Here is a 21,229-nt window from a genome sequence, read left to right on the forward strand (position 1 = left end):
TACTAAAGAGTGAAAACCCGTTTCAAAAAATAAAACAAACCAACCCAAACCCCTAATTACTACAGTCTCTCAAACACAAATGAAGCCATGACTATAGAACAGTTTAATCACTCAATCATTTTGTATGCCATGGTTCAACTATCTTTAGTTCTAAATTTCCATTTCTTGAGTGTAACATAAATAGTTTGGCATGCAAACAGTGCCAGCCAGATATTATCAGTATAAAGCACCCAAGTCACAAAGAGAATGTCAAGGAATGAAAGATGGAGAAATACTTGGGCCCCATACACAGAACAATAGCTTGAAGGCTAAGATGCATTTTGTGGCAGAAATGTGTGTTTAATGTGCACACAGTGCGTCTCTATGAACACCAGCAAAAAATAAAAAACAGTGTTTTGAAGCAGAATGGGAGCAGACTTTTGATGGAAGTGAGGGAAAAGGGCAGTTTACAAAGAGAACTGACATTTCTACAATTCTATGAATACACTAAATATTACTGAGTTGTATACTTTAAGAGGGTAAATTGTAAGGTATATGAATTATACCTCAATAAAATTGGTCCTAAAGAGGAAGAGAATGGAAGCAGGGAAAGTGATGAGACAAGCAGTAGCATCAAGAAAAGGGCGCTGCAAACACAACCAAGTCCGAGTCCACAAGTCTCACTCTGAACTCTAAAAAGATCTGAAGTGTGCTTGCCTACCATGTATGAAACACTGGGCTTATTTCACCAAATATGATATAAAAACAAAACCTCTAAACAGCCTAGAAACAAAATTTACAAACCCTTGGTATTCTTGGGCAGAAAACAACCTATTCACAGAAACTAGAGCATGCAGACTTTTATTAACACGACTGGTCATAATCTGCAACAGAAATTTTAAGATGTCTGAAATGACATATTGCCCCCAATTCTGATGGGTAAAAAAACAAGCTAAATATACCACATTACCATTCTAAAAGAAAAAACAACAAACAAACAAACAAACAAACAAACAAACTTCGATTCCCAAGCACTGTGATGCTAAGGCTCTTGGGATAGAATTGTGTTAAGATTAAAAAAAAAAAAAAAAAAAAAAAACCAGAGCAAGATGAAAACACAGGGTGGTGATGGTGGGACCTACAAGGGGACCTGATGGTGAAGGGATGACAGTAAAGCCCTAATGTCACATAATCAGTCAATTATCTTATATAAAAAAATTCATATTAAGAAAAAGAATCAAGCACATTTAGCAAAATATAACTAATAAATTGACAAGGCAAAGCTCTTCAAAACGTATTCCTCTTAAAAAAATAAATGGTCTCTGGTCCCAACTAACAAAGATGACAAGCAAAGCCAAAGAGAAACTATCCATGCAAAGGTAAATCAAAGAAACAAGATAAGGATTCAATAAAAATGAGGCTCTTACTTTTCTAATTCTTCAGGATCAAACTTCCACCAAGTTTCCGGTTCATGAAACTCTACTCTGTATCCTTTTCCTATGGCCTACACAGGGGAGGGAGAAGACAAAACCTGGAGAACAATCTTAAGGAAAAAACGGCACATAGATACAAGTTTCATCTGATAACAGGAAGGTAGCTAAACCAAGAAAAATGCATTTTGGTAAATGTGGCTTAGGAAAATGTTAAGGCTACATAACTGGACGAATTCCAATTACTATCAAGTCCAGGAGTAACTAAGGAGATGAGTACATTCAATCATCATAAGCACCATCCTCTTTTTTAAAGAGACTAAAAAACCCAACAAACCTATTTAGAAAGCAAGGGGAAAAATATCTTAGTGATAAAAATCAAAAAGACTAACCTAACTTTTAGAATATGAAAATCTGTTAAGAATAAAAACTTGCATGTGTGTTATTTACCATTTCCACATAGGGTTTCATTTCCCAGGCTTGTGTATTAGTGTTGTCTATTATAACTGGAGATCTCCCCTGATCAATAGCTTGTTTTGCTGAAATAAAAACATAAGTAGAATTTAAGTATTTGGTAGAAAGAAACAATATATCTTTGCCTTTCAACAAAAACTGTAGCACCTCTTCAATTAGTGTCATACAAAACATGCCAGGTATATTCTTTGGACTGGATGTTGGTTTTAACAAACAACCCAATAAACTACAAAATACATCTTGGACCATTTTGTTCACTTAACAGCTAATGAAGCTTTCAGTCTAGATTCAGTCTCATTAACAGGAAATATAGGTGTTAAAGACACAAGAAGCAAAAATTTACTTACATAGAAAAAAATTCAAATAAAAAGTATAACAAAAACTGAAAAGCAGTAAGTATGATCTTTTTTATAGGTTAGAGTGGTAGAAATCTCTACCACTCAGTAAAATAAAAATGATGTGAGAGAGATGGCTCAGACAGAAAAGCAGGACAGCGGTACACATCTGTAGTCCCAGAACTCTTCCAGCAAAATGAAGGCAGAGACAAGAAAACAGTCTTAAACCTTACAGGTAGCCTGGACTATAGAGCACACCAAAGTAAACAAGAGGAACCCTACCTCAAAACAAGATGGAAAGAGAGAATCCTGAAAAAAGTGTTCTTTGATCTTCACACAGATTGGGCACATGTGTACCTGCCCAAACACATACCTACACACACATGAACACACACATAATAAACAAATAAATAAAAATGAAAAAGAATTTTTCAGAATTCAAGTGATGCATTTGAAATGTTAGTGTAAAAGAAAGAAACTGTTCACAAATAAAATTTTATCAAGTAGCTCAATACTAATTTTTGGGGATTTCTTAGAATCCTGATTCTCAAATGTGTGAATGAAGAGAATGCCACTTTAATTCTAAACTCTATCACCCCGTACCATCTGTTAACTCTGAGGGAGAAACACTGTCATAGTGATTTGTTAATGGTAGCAGTGTGTGTGTATACCAGGGTTATCAGATAAAAAAATTAACTTCAGAAAAATTATAAAAGTTGAAAGCAATGACAGAAATTTTCTTGATATTCAGAACCCAGACCACTAAATTCAATATAATGTAATGAGGCATGACCAACCTGCATTTCATTGACTACATATGGCTCAGTATCGCCATGATTTGTGGCCCAATATAAAATTGTAAACTCATTTGAAGCATTATGAGACTTCGTTTCTGAAAATAAAAAACTGTAACTATACTGCACAGTTCTCAAGAGTGAATACTGTAGAGGACAGGTGTGTGTTGCAATGTCAAAGGATTGGATGTAACTGTTTATAGTGGAAAAAGGAAATGTCCCTCAGGGGCTCACCAGTTTGAACAATCAATCCCTTGATGGTAGTTAACACTGTTTGAAAGGCCAAAGCATCTTTAAGAAGTGAGGCATGGCTGGAGGAAACAGGTCACTAGAGGTGAGCTTTTGAGGCTTGATAGTCCAACTCCTACACCTGTCCAGTACTTGCTGACTGTAGATAGCATGCGATCAGATGCATCGTGTTCCTGTTATACCTTCCCTCCATGCATCCCCTTTCCTTAAACTGTGCGCCAAAATAAACCCTTCTTCCTAAGTTGCTTCTTGCTGTGTATTGGGTCTCAGCAAAAAGGAGGTACCAATACAGATTCTAAAGATTAGTTTAATGCCTTACTTGCTGAGCCATCTTGTCAGCTTAAATGTAGGTTTTTAGACATCACTTATAGTACGTTTTTTTAGATAGTTCTACATTATAATACACGTTATAATCACTCAGAAAATTAAAAACAAAAACCCAACAATTTAGAGAAGGCGGATGGCTCAGATGTTAAGAGCACTGGCTGCCCCGCCAGAGGATGCAGGTTCAATTCCCTGCACCCACAACTCTATAGCGGTATACCTCTGTTGACTCAAAAACTGTCTTTAATTCCAGTACCAAGGATCTACATCCAGATAAAATACCCATACACATAAAATTTTTTAAATGAAAACATTTTAAAAGGTCCACAGCTGCTTGGGTAGTGGTGGTGCACACCTTTGATCCCAATGCTCAGTAGGCAGAGGTAGGTGGATCTAGTTCTAGGCCAGCCTGGTCTATAGAGCAAGTTCTAGGACAGCCAGAGCTACACAGAAAAAAAAACAAACAAAAAATTTTAAATTAAAAATTTAAAGAGCCACAACTTTTAGGTCTCATTCTGAAGCAGGATCTCTAGGTCTGAGCCCTAGGAGTCTGCAATTTTTTAAAAGGGAGAATCTTTCATCTGATACAAATGGACTGTCAGGACTGAGATCATACTCATAGAGTAAAGAAACTGACCCACTGTCTTCTAAAATAAAGTATTAGGGTTCGTTTAGTATCAACCTGTATAGTAAAACTAAAATAGGTATTTTTATTAACATTTCAAGATATTAGCATTATTCATGGTAGAAATAACTTTCACATTACAAAACAAAGGTATCAGAGTCCTTTGAATTATTCATAAGGTGTAAAAGAAGAAAGCCTACTGAAATGTCCTCACCTCCATTTGATCAGTTTATATTGGTAGGCTATTTATGGCTCATCCCATTTTATCTAAATTCAATGATTTTTATAATCTTGACCACAGATTATCATGTCTTACATAAGAAGAAATTAGGACTCCAATATATTAACAGTTTGTCAAAGTCATTTGGCTGGTAAAAGTCTAAGTCAAAAACAAAACCTAGGTATGACTCGTAGTTAAATATTTCATCCCAGGAGGCTTGGCCCAAAACAAACCTCTGTTCTGGTTCCAGTCATGGGCATCACCAAGTTGATTAACATTGTACCTGTACCCATCTTGATGATGAAAATAGTCATCAGTGCTGAACACGATGCCATCACGACTCTGACCAAGCAGAATTCTGTTAACAAGAGAAATCATAAGGTCTATAACCAGACAAAGGAACCATGGGCCAGACAAATAGCAATGGAATCTTGGCATGGACTCCTTAAGGCTCTGTGGCAGAGCAGCAGAGGAACCGATCCTTTCAGACTGTTCACATTTTGAATATCACTTTATACCTCACTCTATCAAACTACAGATATGAAAACTGTAAACCAGCATTTGTATCATGACTTTAGAACACCATGCATTGCTTTCCAAAAATCACCAGTTAACAACTATGCCTGATTTAGCTTTCTGTGAATTGGTATTAAGATCCTAGAAATGTCTTGCTCTGATAACAAGTAACCTGAAAATGAAGATTAAGGAAGCCACCTACCTGGGAAAAACACATTTGGCCAAAGACAGCTATCAAACTCATTTCCATTAAGCACAAACATACATGACTCACATGTGAGAGTAAAAAAGAGCCCAAGACATAAGACTGAAAGCAATGTATGATTCTCTAAAGTATAACAGACTAAACATGATATTAATCACAATACTAAATAAAATTTTCTCAGATCATATCAGTTAACAAGTAAGCTCTGCTTTGAAAATAAAAACAAAAAATGATAGCATCTTACAGTAATAATTAGTAAGTAGGAAATGTGGACAGAAAGACAAACAATGGAATTTGAAAAGAACCCAGAATCCCAAACCACCAGTTCCAATCTGAAATTCCTAGTTATTCAATCACAGTATTTATTCCAAAAACAGCTAAAGTCAAATCCACTATATTTACCTTGGCCTGTACAAGTAATTTACACTATATAAACTCAAAGGAGAAATTATAATGTTCTCCTGGTATCAGCAAGGGAGATCCTTCAGATACCAAAATTGGCTGATGCTTAAGCCTTGTGTATACTATAGTGAGATAACTACATACCAACTATGCACATCTTCCATATACTTTAAATAACTTTTGGATTACTTAGAGTATCTTAAACAATGTAAATAGCCATATACACTGTATTGCTTAAGGAATGATAAGAAAGACATCTAAAGCAACAAGAATTCTTCACATCAAGAGGATTTCCATAATCAGTGAGACTGGGAGTATCCTGAGAAAGGGAAAACACAAAAAGAATCTGGATCCAATTAAAGTATTCTGCAGTTTCACTATTCCCTCTTAACTATTAAGCAAATAACCAGGAAATGTGATAATATGAAGGAGTTGGAAGGGGCAGACAGTGGAAGAAGTAGTTTAAGAGTAAAACAAGCTAGTCCTGGGATGAGTCAAGAGTACTTCCTACCATAAGGTTGTAGGGAGGACATCAACTATTAACATGACAAATGCCACTGCTCTTCTCCACAGCTTATAAAACCTTGTAATAAATAGAAATGTCTCAAAATAGGCAAAATTATATTTCTAGCTACAGGACTATAGTGTATTACATTATTCTAGAGAAAATTACATTAATCAAACTAAATGGAAATGAAGGTTTGGTTGTCTGTGTACTTCTTTGGGAGAAATGGAGCTGGATTTATTTTATAGAAAAGATTATCTAAGAAAGGAAGGAAGGAAACCAGTTAGGGTGGGGACAGGGAGTGAACAATTACATATAAAATGCTACAATGGCATTGGTTAGTTTGTATAATAGCCTAGTTTCAAAAAACCATGAAAGATTTTAAAGAATTTTGTGAATGGAAAAAAAAAGTTGGCGTCAGAGATGGCTCAGTGGTTAAGAGCACTGACTCCTCTTTCAAAAGTTTCTGGTTTGATTCCTAGCACTCAGGTCAGCTGACAACCATTTTTAACTCCAGTTTCAGGGGGATCCAATGTTTCTTTCTGACCTCTAAGGACACCAGGCATGCACATGCAAGCAAAACACTTAACATATAAAATGTTTAAAACTCTAAAAGAATTTTTTAAAAATTAAAATGTCATAAGCATTTAAAACCAGAGTTCAATCACTCGAAAATATCTTCTGATTATAACTAACCACATAAGTAATTATATTCAACAGTACCAGAATCTAGATTGTCATTCCTAGATTCATGCTTTTATTTGGTTCTATAACCTATTAATAGATGGTTTTTAAGATGCTAATACCATTATGCTTAAGAAATGGTTTAAGTTCTCCAAGTTAAAAGAATGGGAAAACAATAGTCCATTTTCATCATCTAACTAGTATAACAGAAAAACATGAATATGAAAAAAAAAAGAAAGAAAAACATGAACAAATCTCTATGATCAAAAGTTGAGCCTGATGAGACATTTTCTTCCTAGACAGCATGAAGTGTGCATGGATCCTTTTCAAACTCAACAGCCATCTTAGGTTATGAAGATTCAATTCAAGAAATTCAAATAGCACTCATCAACCTGTGGGATTCCATACTAAGACTGTGAACAGAAAATCACATCAGTATTTCAAAAAGTCTTATACTCAGAATTATCTCTAGCTAGGTATTGTATTCGAAATGAATTCTCAGAATGTTAATATTCTGGACTAATTAAACACTATCAGTGGCCATTTAAGTTACACTTTGTCAAAGCTATCTTTATATGTTTCACATATAGCTAGTCAATTGTCATTCAATTCTCAAAACACTGGTAGTCTGGTATTAAAGAAGTCCAGCACAGAAAATAATTACAAAAGTTCAACCATCAAGAGTTTAATATGTAGCAGCAGGTAATGTTTTCTGACTCCCAAACCAATGGCCTACAATGATCCTTGTACAATCTCCTCAATGAAGGTTTCTAAATGGGTTTGGTCACTAGCTTCTAAAGTGGATCACTAACTTCCAGGCCAGCCAAGAGGCCTATATACACACAGTAAGTTCTAGAGTTCTAGGTCTGCCAAGGCTACAATCTCAAACAACCAAAACAAGTCCATGATTTTTTTTAAAAAAAGATTTTATTCTTTCTATAAGTACACTGTCACTGTCTTCAGACACACCAGAAGAGGACATCAGATCCTATTACAGATGGTTGTGAGCTACCATGTGGTTGCTGGGAATTGAACTCAGGACCTCTGGAAGAATAATCAGTGCTCTTAACTGCTGAGCAATCTCTCCAGTGCCCAAGTCAGTGGTTCTTAATCTTAGAACCTCCAACCATAAAATTATTGTTACTTCATAACTGTAATTTTGCTACTGTTATAAATCATGATGTAAATATGTGACCATGTAAAAGCTGCACTCCTCAGGTCGAGAACACTGATACTGAACCTGGCAAAGGCTGAGACCCTGGTACAGGAGTACTTTACCCAGGTGCTTCAGGATATCTACCTAACATTTCTCACATAAGAATAAAGAACTATTAAGACTAGAGACAAGTATTTCCTATTGAGTTCAATAACATTCTCTCCCAAAGAAAGGAAGGGAAAACAAAACAACCAAAAAAAAAAAAAAAAAAAAAAAATCACTTTCAAACAGTACTTTTAAAAAATTCCTGGGTTGGAGAGATGGCTCAGAGGTTAAGAGCACTGGCTGCTCTTCCAGAGGTTCTGAGCTCAATTCCCAGCAACCACAAGGTGGCTCACAATCATCTGTAATAAGAAATGATGCCCTCTTCTGGTGTGTCTGAAGACAGCTACAGTGTACTTATATAGAATAAATACTTAAAAAAAATTCCCATGGTTACTGTAACAAATGATCTGAAAACAACCATAATTTATCATCTTGCAGTTTCATAGCTAAAAAGTGGCCAGGCCTGTCTTCTTTCTCCAAGCTTTGGAGAAAGCTGTCTTGTCTTTTCTAGTTTCTACAGGTTAGACTTTGTGGGGTCTTTGGCCTTTAGTACAAAAATGGGCAAAGTGGAGTCTCTGCTCTGACTTCTGACTTCTTTCTCCCTGCCACATCCAAATTAAGAAGCTCTGTGATTACACAGAGCCCACACAGGATAATCACTTCATCTCAAATATTTAACCTCATGGTCCTTTTACCATGCATGGCACTTAACACGGTATATGGTTTAAATTTAAATGTCAACATTAAAAGTTGTTTGCTAAAGTTCTTTCATCTTTTAATGTCCTGAATTGTAAATTATCAGGTATTTTTTAGAAACTCTTTAGCAACATTTATTTTTTGTTTTATTTTGGGGGGCGACACATAGCATGTGGGCTCCAGGGATCAAAGTCTAGTCATCAAGTTGACAGTAGGTACTTTTACCCCACTGATCCATCTTGCTAGCTCAGATTACAATATTTCTTCAACCCTTTCTTATTTTCTTTTTCTTTTTCTTTTTACATTGGTCCTCTATCCATCTAGAAGTTATTTTTTGAATATCATAAGACAGAAGATAGAGGGCCGGAAAGATGGCTGGGTTAAGAACACTGACTGCTCTTCCAGAGGTCATGAGTTCAATTTTCAGCAACCACATGGTGGCTCACAACCATCTGTAATCCCAGTCAATACTAAAGAGATTCCTAAGTTTGAGGACAGCCTCTACTACATGGCAAATTTCAAGCTAGCCTGAGATTTCTTTAAAGACTATCTCAAAAAACAAAGGGATCTGTGGTAGAATGCCTGCACAGTGTGCACAAGGCTCAGGTTCTATCCCCTAAGTATTCCTCCCCAACATCAAGTAATAGTAGTAATCAATAATAATTATTCTCCAAGCACCCCCCAAAATCAAGCAATAATAATTTTTAACAAGCAGGTGTCAGAGTTCTAGAAACAAGTAGCCCTTGCCTTCTTATAACCAAAATGGCTTAGATCAACCATTAATGAATGAAAGATAATCCTGTCTTGTATAGCCGATACTCAACACAAAGTAGAAAAGTTTAGTAAAAGCTATATAAACTTAGAGCACCATAAGGCATGAATTCCAGGACAGCCAGAGCTATTCAGTGTGTTCCAGGGCATACTGGACTACACTGGGGCATCAAGCCTTCACAGGAACAGGGGCCTCTCCTCCCACTGATGTCTGACAAGGCCATCCTGCTACAAATGCAGCTGGAGCCAAGGGTCCTTCCATGTGTACTCTTTGGTTGATAGTTTAGTGATATGTGTTTTCTTATTTCTTTAACCAAGATCCCTGAAGTGAGAATCACACATGTAATAGATACTAAAAATGACGCAGGGCCACTGAGACACACACAAATATAGTGGATAGATGGATAAATTTAAAGCCCACAAAAAATAAAAACAAGGGAAAAATACATTATCATTTTGATCTTATTGTTTTTCAGCTGGGGGTGGGTGTTGATTTTTAATAGTAGCTTCTGATAACCTCAACCATTTCCTCTAGGCTTTGCTCCTATAAAAGGAAAACCTAACCCATCTCACCAAACTTTCCATGTCTCTCTAAATTGAAAATTGTGATACAAATGGCAATTGTTATTATGCATCCATCCTTCCACTTTAAAAAAAAAGATTTATTTTATTATATATAAGCACACTGTACCTGTCTTCTGACACACCAGCAGGTGGCATCAGAGTCCACTGTAGATGGTTGTGAGCCACCATGTGGTTGCTGGGAATTGAACTCATGACCTCCGGAAGAGCAGCCAGTGCTCTTAACTACTGAGCCATCTCTCCAGTCCCATCTTTCCACTCTTAAATGTTTATTCTCCAATAGAATATACATAATCACCTCTACCTAATCTCTCATTACATTTAAATGTTCTTGAAATTCTACCGAGCTTAATTTCAACATTCTCAAATCTGTTGTCCTAACCTTCTTATATTTTTCTATATTCAGTTCGAACCAGTAGACTGACTTCAACCAATTTCAAAATCTCAACTATTTTCTGACAGTATAAATTTAGAATATTTTCTTTGTACAACTTCACTCTTCCAAGTCTTAATAGCATACTCTCTTCACATAAATAACACAGATCAAAATATGAAGAAATTTTAAATAGTTTATAATCTAGCTTGAAAATCTGTATTATGAACTGAACTTTTTTTGTCTAAAGCAGTGGCTCTCAACCTGTGGGTCTCAAACCCTTTCACAGAGATCATAAGACTACTGGAAAATCCGGATATTTACATTACAATTCATAACAGTGGTAAAATTCGTTATGAAGTAATAAATAATTTTATGGTTGGGAGTCATAACATGAGGAACTGTATTAAAGGGTCACAACATTAGAAAGGTAGAGAGCCACTAGCCCAAAGAAATTTTATTTTCTTTAGACCATATTAAAGAAATTTCTTTAGAACATAGAAAGGAATTTTATTTCTTTAGAATGTAAATATACATTCTTCAGACATATTTTACCCAACTATACCATTTTTTAAAATCTCAATTAGCATACATCCTATATAATGGCAAGAAATTTACAGTTATTTTCCACTTACAAATTGTGCCGTACTGTCTTTAAGTAACACAATAAAAACACCAGCCGTTCTAACTTCACTAATTCAGAGTATTCAATCCAACACACAATTTAAAACTACAGTAATTCAATCTCACAGGGCTGGAGAGAGGGCCTAGTGCTTAAGAACACTTGATGCTTTTTCTAAGGACCAAGGTTCAATTCCCAGAACTCACATGGTGGTTCACAACTGTTCGTAACTCCAGTTCCAGATCTGATGCTTTTCTTTGGTCTCCAGGAAGTGGTGCACAGTCACACATGGAAACAAAACACCCACACACATAGAACAAAAGTATGTATAAAAAAAAACTCCCCCAATCAGGTATAATGCATAATGCTTGATACACTCTATATCCCTTTCCTTTGGTTATCTAACTCTTTTTTCAAATTCTAAGAAAATAAATATCCTTATTCCCCTATTAAAGACAGCAAAATTTGCTCAACAGCATAAAGAGTACCAAAGCCCAGATTTTCTAGTACAGAGTCCAGCTTTTTTTGAAGTTAAAAAGGCTAAGTAGCATTGCTTTTATTGCTGTTTTATTTGTAGCTTATTTTTAAAGCCCTAAAGAGAAACTAAATATATATAAACTCTCCCTTTCCCACTATTATACATCTCCAAAAGTATTTCCAGTCAGATATCACTCTCAAATATAACATATAAAAGATTACCTTCTAGAAATACAAAAGCATTTATCACTGATAACTCATTTATTTTTAAGCAATAAATTTATAATTAAGTATTCACTCACAATCTTTTACTTACCGAGACAATGTTGTTTTTCCAGAACCGGGGAGGCCTCGCAAAAGAATAAGTAATTTCTGCAATTTATGAAACTTCTCCTCCTGAAACCACTGGTTCCCAAACCTGTCTGTTTCATTATGCTTATCCATGAAAGGATCTTGCCAGCACTCTCTGATTTCACAGAAACCATTATTCACACTTTCATCTTGTATACTGTAGCCATTTCTAAAGGGATGAATGTTGTTGCTAGTCACATCATAGTTAGCATACTCATCATTTTGATCAAAAGTCAAACAGTTCCAGCTATCCTGGTAACTATCTACATAACACCCATTCTGCATCTGAGGGTCATCTTGTGCATGGAAAACATTTGGTGGATGTAGTGGGGCACCAAATCTTTGAATATTAAAATAATTAAAACTGGGAAGAGGATCATGGGGCATGACAAAAGGATGTATTGACTGCCACTTAGGCCTGAAGGAAGGAAATGAAGTATCACAGAATGTAGGCATCAATTGTTCATCACAGGGATAGTCTGGTTCATCCTCCAAGTACTCTTGATAACCACAATGTGACTGAAGAACATTAGTGATATCTTTATTTTCCTTCTCAGATTTTAAGGTATTACAGGCTCCGTCAGAAGAAATAATTTGTTCCTGGGAAGGTTCTGGTTCTGGTTCCTTACAACTGCCTTGGGAAACTTCATTTTCATTTTCCAATTCTTCAATTTCTTTGTAAAATTGGGATAATTCAGTGTCAATCTCCAATTTTTTGGAGTTAAGTTTCTGTTTTTCCTCTTGTCTTCTTTTGCTATCTATACTATTGAAAGTATCTGTCTCATTCTTCCTTTCACGGCATTTCTTTTTTTCAGGGGGTTTGTAAATGGGGCCTATGAATGCTTTACTTGTGCTATAGATTTCATCATCCCTGGATAGTGGTGAAGGCTTGTCATCCTGCAAAGCTTGAGAACCAATGGATTCAGTAACACCTAGTTTATTACCAGGCATCTCCTTGCACAAAGGCTTTAACACATCTGTACTGGTTTTGTCTTCCTGAGGACAAACTCGTCTTCTGAAGTTAATGGTGGCCACAGGGATCCTATTATTTCTGTTTTTTTCTTGGATTTTGTGACTATCAGGACCACCTCGATGGAGAAAAACACCATCATCTGCAGCTGATTTCAATTTTTTATAGCATGGTTCCCTTGTTAGTTCTTTTCCAGGTCCCAAAAACTTAGCTTCAATTTCACTATAAGGCATCTGAGGAGTAAAGCATACATGAGGACACATTTTTTAAAAATATAAACAAGTGTTTTCACGAGAGGAATTTTAGAAAAAAAATTTTTGATACAAGCATTTTATAATAAGACCTTCCCAGTTACAGTCAAATTATAATTTTATAATCACATATTTTAAGTACTATCATAATTTATAGGAGGAGTCTAAAGTTAGTATCTTCTAAAAATGTGTGTACCTCATCTTTTTTGGAGGTACAAAAGATGAACTCATGAGCTCATGCAAACTAAACAAGCACTCCAGACATATCCTACGTCTTTTTCTTTATGATGTGAGAGTGTCTCACTAAGATGACAAGGGTGGGCTTGAATTCACTCTGCAGAATATAGTGATGACCTGAACTTTCCATCCTTCTGAGTTGCTGAGATTACAAGCTTATCTTTAAACAATCTATTCTAGAGTTTAAGAACTTAAATGTGGAAACTTGAATCTATATTGTGTGTATTTATGTGTATGTATGGATACAGAATTGACATTTGTTTCTAAATTGGTTATGGTACGCTGTACCACGAATGCCTTGTTTAAAATCATGTCTTTTGGAGTATATACTTCAATTTCCAAACTTCAATCATCTCCTCAGCATCCAAATACCAGATAAACAAAAATGCAGTTTTTGTGGGCCTTTTCCTTCCTAGTAGTGTAAAAGCAGTTCTCAACTGAGTGTAATAATTTGAAAAAAAAAGTTTTGCGTTTCAGTGATAATACAAATTATGTTTAGGAAAAATAACCAAGAAACTTTAAAAATCAAATCATTCATCTTCTCTGAATTAAAAAGGTAAACTTTTCAGGCAGGGTGGTTTATGACTGTAACACTAGCATTTGGCAGATGGAGAAAGGAAGATCAGGAGTTCAAGACTAGCCTGGACTACATAGTACGTTCAAGGTCAGCCTGCATTATCCAAGACCCTGTCAATAAATTAGGTTTTAACTAAAATGACACTTCTCTTGACAGGCCGTGGTAGCTCAAACTTGTAATCCTATCAGTAGATTTCCAGTTCAGTATGGGCTGGCTACACAAATGGGTTGCAGAACAGCCTGTGATTTGGGTCAGTACTTCATTCGGCCTGCTCTTGGAACCAAACCTAAAATCCTACAAACTAGAGAAGAAAGGAGACAGGCCATTAGCGGAGACGAAGGAAGCTCCAACTTCGGAGAAAGCCATTTTCCTGGAAACAGCCCTCATCTCAGCCACATCCTCCCATTTCCTCATTCTAAGGTCAGAGATACCTGGGGAAGATCAGAAGGGTGCACTAACATGGCCAGTACTCCACCTGGGCCCCAAGGCCTTCTAACCCTTGGCAAGCTGCCAGGCCAGAGACGCCCCAGCCTCTCCGTTCCTAAGGAAAACGTTAAGATCCCTTCTAAGAATCTGGAGAGGCCTCGAAGGCTGAAAGTTTTCTTTTGGGGCTTCCATGCTCACAATTAGGCGAAAGAGTCGTGTCAAGCCACCAGTGAAAACTCAGCCGTTCTCAGGCAAAACCGGAAATGCCTCCACCTACACCCGGACGCCTGTTCACCTCAAGCCACAGCTTTGTATGTACTTCCGTCACCTCCCTCCTCAAGTCCTCCTCCACCGCCACCCTCCACCCCCAAAAAATGAGCTTCCGTGAATACACAAACCTCCGGGAAGGAGAAAGACTGCCCAAAACGTAGCTACTAAACGGAGATGGAAAGAGACGCGAGGCTCGAGCAGTTCCATACGCAAGATGGCCGCCACCTCTCGGATTACCCATGCAGCTCCGCGGGCTCACGCCACGCATTATGGGGATTGAAGTCCAGCGTTCCCTAAAATCCTACTTTACCTCTTGGCACCGAGACTCAGTCTTCCAGAGTCCATTGCGTGACGTAAGCGCTATTTTGACCCAAACGTAGACTCAGTCTTGGTCCCCGCCCTAGAGTGGGGGAAGTTACTTAAAGAAACACCAACTTGATCTATAAATAAAGGCAGCGACGTCCTCTGGCATTCACGACCAAAGGAAAAGAACAAGAGTGCTTGGCGCCCCCAGGTGGCTGCGCAAGCCTCTGCGATAAGTGAACAGTTTTCTGGCTTTTTAGGAGACAAAAGAATCAGTGTAAGCTTCAAAGAAGAAAACGTTTTGTATAACGGAATTCCGTTGCTATGGTTTCTCAGAAACACTATTAAATATAATTTTAAGCTTCTGCAGTTCTGTGGAAAAATTGAGTGCCTGTACCTCAGAACCCCATAATAGATAGATGACTCTTAGGGGGAAAGGAATTATAAAGTATCTTACTTCCAGATAGGAAAACTGCTATATAAATATGTATTGAATTAAAAATAAATACTAATCAAATAATTACTAGCTTCGTTTTTTTTTTCTTTTTTCATTACTATTAGCCTGTTGTCCTCTCCACCCCTTGTTTCATTTGGGCACCCACAAGAAAATCGGCCATCTCATCATATTTGAATAAGTCTTGGCTCCAACACAATAATGTTTTAATTTGAAAGTATAATAGCTAAAAGTCACAGTGTAGGGTATTTACATCAGAACACTTAATCCAATATTATGGCCCAGAGGGCTCACAACCTATCTCCTTGCAGGGTCTTCTTGAAATACACTTTTCACTGCAACTTTTTGTTTCATCGTGTTTAGCTTCAAAGTTATGCATCAAGCTGGCCTGGAACTCACAGACATCTGCCTGCCTCTGCCTCCCAAGCGCTGGGATTAAAGGTGTGTGCCACTACCACCCTGCTGGCCAGCTGGCTGTCTTGTCTTATATATCTGCCTCTACTTACATCTGTATTGTGGACTGAAGTTCCCAGTTTTAAAAAAAAACAAAACAAAACTGTGGCTATATTAAAGGTTCTAAACTGGGCTGTGTGTGGTGACACCCCTCCTTTAATCCAGCATTCGAGAGGCTGAGGCAGGCAGATCTGAGTTCAAATCCAGGCTGGTCTATGTAGCAAGTTTTAAGTCAGGTAGGACTACCAAGTGAAACTGTTCTAAAAGAGAGAAATTATAAAAGGGTGATTATTACTTTGTGATACTATAAGCTTGAAATGCTGCATATCTAGGCTAAAATTATTTTGAGCTATCTTTAGTCCCCCTAGTAGACATTCATGCTCTTCTCTGTTTGACCTAATCTCCTTTCATTTATCAACTAAAACCTAAGGAATACAGCTACTTAACAAACCACCAGCTTTTCCCAGCCAGAGAGCTAAGAATTTCATCACACAGCATCTGAGACATAAGATTTCTCACTTAACAGTGACCTGCCTTTCAGCTATTTCCCACCAATTTATTTAGGAATTGTTATTATGTATGGTTTTGTTTAGTTCTGTAACTATGAACATCTGGGATGAAGAGATGGCTGAGTGGGTAAAGTGGCATGAATTCCATCCCTTTCGTCAATATAAGAGCTGGGCATAGCAGTATGTTTCAGTACTGCTGCCACTCAGGGGTCAAGACAGGCAGATTCTGTGGGTCTACTGACGGTGTTGGTCTGACCAAAACTGACATCCACCTCCACCTGCACATATGGGCAAGTTCTCCCCCCCCCCCCTGCACACACACACGCACACACACACGGAAATGCATGTAACTACTTCTGTTTTCAAGAAGCAGAGGAAGGCAGATCTCAGTGAGTCCCAACCTGGTCTATATACTGAGTTCCATGTCAGCTACATAGTAAGACCCTGTCTCAAAACCCAAACCAACCCACCACCCCCAAAATCAACAACACCCCCATCCCAACTTAAAACTAAAACCCCAAACCAAAGGAGATATTGAGGCCATTTGAATCCATGTTCCTGGGCCATGGTGACTCATGGATTAGAAGAAATACTCTCTTATTTCCTTTTAGGTGAGATAATTGGTGTTAGATTTTTATTCGGGGTCTGGAGAGATGGCACATTCTGAGCACTGGCTGCTTTTTCAGAGCACCCAGGATTTTCCCAGCACCCATGTGGTATCATCTGTAATTACCATCTGTAATTCCAGTTCCAGGGGATCCAATGCCCTCTTCTGGCCTTTACCAGCACCAGGTATACATGAGATGCACAGATATATGTGCAAGGGAACACTTATACACATAAAATTAACAAATCTCTTTTTTTTTTTTATGTGTATGAGTACACTGTAGCTGTCTTCAGACACACCAGAAGAGGGCGTCAGATCTCATTACAGATGGTTGTAAGCCACCATGTGGTTGCTGGGATTTGAACTTAGGACCTGTGGAAGAGCAGTCAGTGCTCTTAACCACTGAGCCATCTCTCCAGCCCAACAAATCTCTTAATTAAAATTTATTTGACAGTTGCATACATTATCTTCTCTCATCTCTTTCCATCTACTGAGCTGCTGCTTTCTCTAGAAAATTCTGCCTCTCGCTTGCTTGTCTTTGGGGCTCGTGTATTTTCCATGAAAGGGATCACCTGAAGTTATAATTAGAGTATCAAACAAGTCAAGGAAAAATGTAGAAGTCAGAAAATTATTTCAGATATTCCAAACATTGGAGAAAATCAGAAAAGTAGAAATGGCTATAGAGACAGGAGAACCTATTAGTTTTAAGTTCTATTTTTATTATATGAAGAAGTCTGCAGTGGCCAGACGTGGGCATCAGATTACCTGGAACTGGAATTAGAGGCAGTTGTGAGCCACCTTGTGGGTGTTGTGAACTGAACCCAGGTCCTCTGCTAGAGCAGCCAGTGCTCCAACCCATCTGTCCAGTCCAATTAAAAAGTTACTATGTGCTTTGCCTACATCGTATCACATGCATGCAGTGTTCAAGGAGGCTAGAAGAAGGCATCAGATCCCCTGGGACTTGAGTTACTGATGGTTCTGAGCCACCATTCAGGTCCTGGGAATGCGACTGGGCAAAGAGCATCAAGAGCAATTAACTACGGAGCCAACTCCCCAGCCCTGGCTTTTGTGTTTTTCTTTAGATCATACTGTATTCTTGATTACTTTAACTTTAGTTATATGTTTTAGACTTTTTTTTATCTTTTTCTCGTGTTTTGTTTGCTTGTTTGTTTTGTTTTTAAGACAGGGTTTGTCTATGCAATGGCCCTGGCTGTTGTGGAACTCATCTGTAGACCATGCTGGCCTAGAACTCACAGAGCTCTGCCTGCCTCTACCAAACAAGTGCTGGATTAAAGGTGTGTGTCACCCCTGCTCGGCTATAATTTTTGTATCATGGGCTGGAAAGGTACACTCAATGTGTAGATGTTTCCAGATGGTTTTTGGCACCCTCCCACTCCTTGCAGTTCAGACCCACTTCTGGACCAAAGATAATAAATGTGGTTCCCTTGCCTGGTCTACTGGTCGTTTAAATCTGAGTGCAGACTGTCAGAGATCATTTGTGTGGTCTTTCAGACATTCCTTAACTTAGGTTACTGTTTCCTAATTTCCCAGTGAGCTGCCACCTCTGCTTTGTGATGTTTAGTGAATGCTTTGCTGCTGTTGGGAAACCATTTATAGCAGGTATAGGCTGTATTCAAAGTGTCCCGAGCCAATGGAATCTATTCAGGGTTTTTCAGATTAGCTATTTGCAATTCTGAGAGTTTCCTAATCTCCTTAATCTTACATGATCAGTATGGGAGTGACTTGCTTGGGAGAATGTCTCCCAAAGATTTTCATGCAGAACTTTGTAATCCATAACGGGACATTAAGGTTTAAGACTGAATAAAGTTTGCTGATCAGCTGAACTTAAATGAGGCAGATTATTCTGCCTCCCCCTCCCCACTTGGTGCTGAGTAACCATAGCAACTGAAAGGTGGATGAGAGGGGTGGGAGGGAGCCGGAGAGAGCCAGGAGATGAGGGAAGCGGCTTAAGGAGAGGCTGTGGTATTGACTGAAGACAGAGGAGAGACATAAACCAAGAAACAAGATCAACCTCCACAGGGCAGGGAAGGCATCTAGCAACTCCCCCTCCACAACCCTCCAAGGAAGGACCATGGCCTTGCTGACATTGCAGTGTTAGCTCAGGGAGAAGCCTGTCAGTCTCCAAGCTGCAGCTGAACAAGATAACTGGTGTAGTTCTGTGCACAAAAGCTAATTGGTTATGGCAGCAAACGACGGACAGATGGGGACTAGATGTGTGCTTTTCCTGACCAAAGAAACTCGTAACCATATCTATTCAAGATCGACATTTTGTTTACACCACCCCTTTTTCTAGGACTAGAAAATACAACTGGGTTTTGGAATGGTTCCAGTTCCCAAGTGTCTGAGATGATATCCCATCCAATTATTTTATCCTGAGGAGTTTCACACTGGTGATTTTGAAATCCTCAAACAGAATACCTTAGTGGGTCTGGATGGGTAGCTTAGAGGTTAGGAGCACTCATTGTTCTTGAAGCGGACCTGGGCTTGTTTCCCCGGCTCATAGCTGCCTGCAGCTCCAGTTCCAGGGGAACTGACGCTCTCCGTCTGACCTCCAGCCCTGGACTCATAGAATGGCATTGGTGGGAACTGGTGGAGACCAGGAGGAGAACTGTCACAGGAGGAAATAGGCCACAGGGGCTGGGCCCTGGAAGTGTAGATGTGTTCAAGGGATATGCCTCTTAGGCTGCTTTCTCTTTGCCAGGTGATATGAACTTTACCATGACGGTCGGCCTCATCCAGCCAACTAACCAAAGATGTAAACCTCTGAAACCACGAACCAAAATAACCCGCTTTTTTTTTTTTTTTTTTTTAAACTATTTTGTCACAGTAATGAAATTGGTTAATGCATGCATGGTAAAACTGGCAACACCCCAGGAATTGACTAATGACTCTAAAATGTTAAGACTGTACCCCCAACAGAATTATGTACTGAGCACTCATTGTGTTCTAAGCACCTCTTATATTCTATTAAACAATTGGGACCGTGTGCAGTGAGTAGTTCCTTCGTTCTTGCTCTCATTTTATTGCTCCTAAGAAACTTCCTTGTATCTTTACGGGTTTCAGAATTAAGAGGGATGCTGAGATTAAAGGTGTGTGTCACCACACCTGCCTATGAAGCTACTTGTTTTTCCAGACCTGTGTAGATCTCCTATTCTGTCCTGGAAGTTGTACAGGAAAGTTCCAAAGGCTCAGTGGGTACATAAAATGGGTAGAAGCCTGCAGTGCTGGCTACCAAAATAGTGGATGGTGAAGGCAGAGTTGTCCCAGGAACCCTGCTGAGAGAGGAAATGAATGGGTGCCAGTATCTGAAGGTGCTTGGTCTGCTAGGATTTATGGCTCTTCTTCCTTAATACAAAAACTGTGGCTTACAACCCTGCATTGCCTGTCTTTTTCAAATATCCTATCATAAGCTCCTAATCACCTCGATTGTTCACTGTTGAAACAAACAAACACTCTGAAACAGTCCTAGTGCCAAAGGCATCATAACAGAGAGATCCTGCCCACTGCTGGGATGGACAGCATCAAAGAGCAAAAGGTGACCAAGCCTTGGCAGCTCTAGCAGGGACCTGGGGGTGAAGAGAAACCTCCACTCAGCTCACAGCTGCAACAGTAAGGGCAGAAGTGGCAAGGGAGGGTAAGCCTCATTTTCTGGATGCCATCCTTGTGGCCTTGCAATCACCTTTCTCCCCATTAAAGGGGGGGGGGTTCTTGAGCAGTGAGGTGAACACTGGATCCCTAGGCTTACCAACTAGTAAGTAAGAAGCCAAGTAGACATTAATACTTTCCCCCTTATACAGCACATAATCTATGTTGCGCCACAGGGTTAAAAACATCGCACCAGCGGTGGAGGTGGAACACACCTTTAATCCTAGCACTGGGGAGGCAGTGGCTGGACGATTAAGCCTAGCCTGGGTTATATAGTGATTTCCAGGCCAGTCAGGACTGCATAGTGAGAGCCTATTCTCAAATAAAATGATACACATTTCTTTTTCCAGAAATTAAAAAGAAAGAAAAGCCGGGCATAGAGCACATGCCAGTAGTAAGGAGGAAGAGGCAGGGAGATCTCTGAACTCGAGGGCAGCCTGATTTACACAGTGAGATCAAGGCTAACCTGGTGCACACAGTGAGCTTCAGGCCAGATAGGGCGGCAAATTGAGACCCTGTCCAAAAGGAAAGAAAAGAAAAAAGAAGCCAAAGCCAGCGGTTTTCAGCAGTCTACAGATTTCCCGCCAAAGCCTGGGAGGCTGAGTCAGTGCTGAGAACACACTGACAGCTG

The 21,229-nt window shown here is 38.8% G+C and overlaps 1 protein-coding gene across 4 annotated transcripts in view; it reads right to left on the reverse strand.

The window, feature by feature from the left end:
- LOC308439385 (NEDD4-binding protein 2-like 2) overlaps positions 1-14,811 on the reverse strand; it is a 60,930-nt gene extending 46,119 nt beyond the window's left edge. For 3 of the 4 annotated variants that reach the window (XM_080941172.1, XM_080941171.1, XM_080941173.1), the window contains exons 1-5: positions 14,735-14,811; positions 11,841-13,078; positions 4,664-4,788; positions 1,860-1,948; positions 1,407-1,483 (exon numbers count right to left, since the gene is read on the reverse strand). In XM_080941172.1, the coding sequence (XP_080797298.1) occupies positions 1,407-1,483; positions 1,860-1,948; positions 4,664-4,788; positions 11,841-13,078 (1,529 nt within the window). In that variant the 5' untranslated portion in view covers positions 14,735-14,811. Of the gene's footprint in view, positions 1-1,406; positions 1,484-1,859; positions 1,949-4,663; positions 4,789-11,840; positions 13,079-14,734 lie in introns of those variants that run through there. The other variant, XM_080941174.1, reaches the window with a different exon arrangement.
- Positions 14,812-21,229: the final 6,418 nt, after the last annotated feature.

This window comes from Micromys minutus (assembly GCF_963924665.1).
Source record: "Micromys minutus genome assembly, chromosome: 29".
NCBI lineage: Eukaryota > Metazoa > Chordata > Mammalia > Rodentia > Muridae > Micromys > Micromys minutus.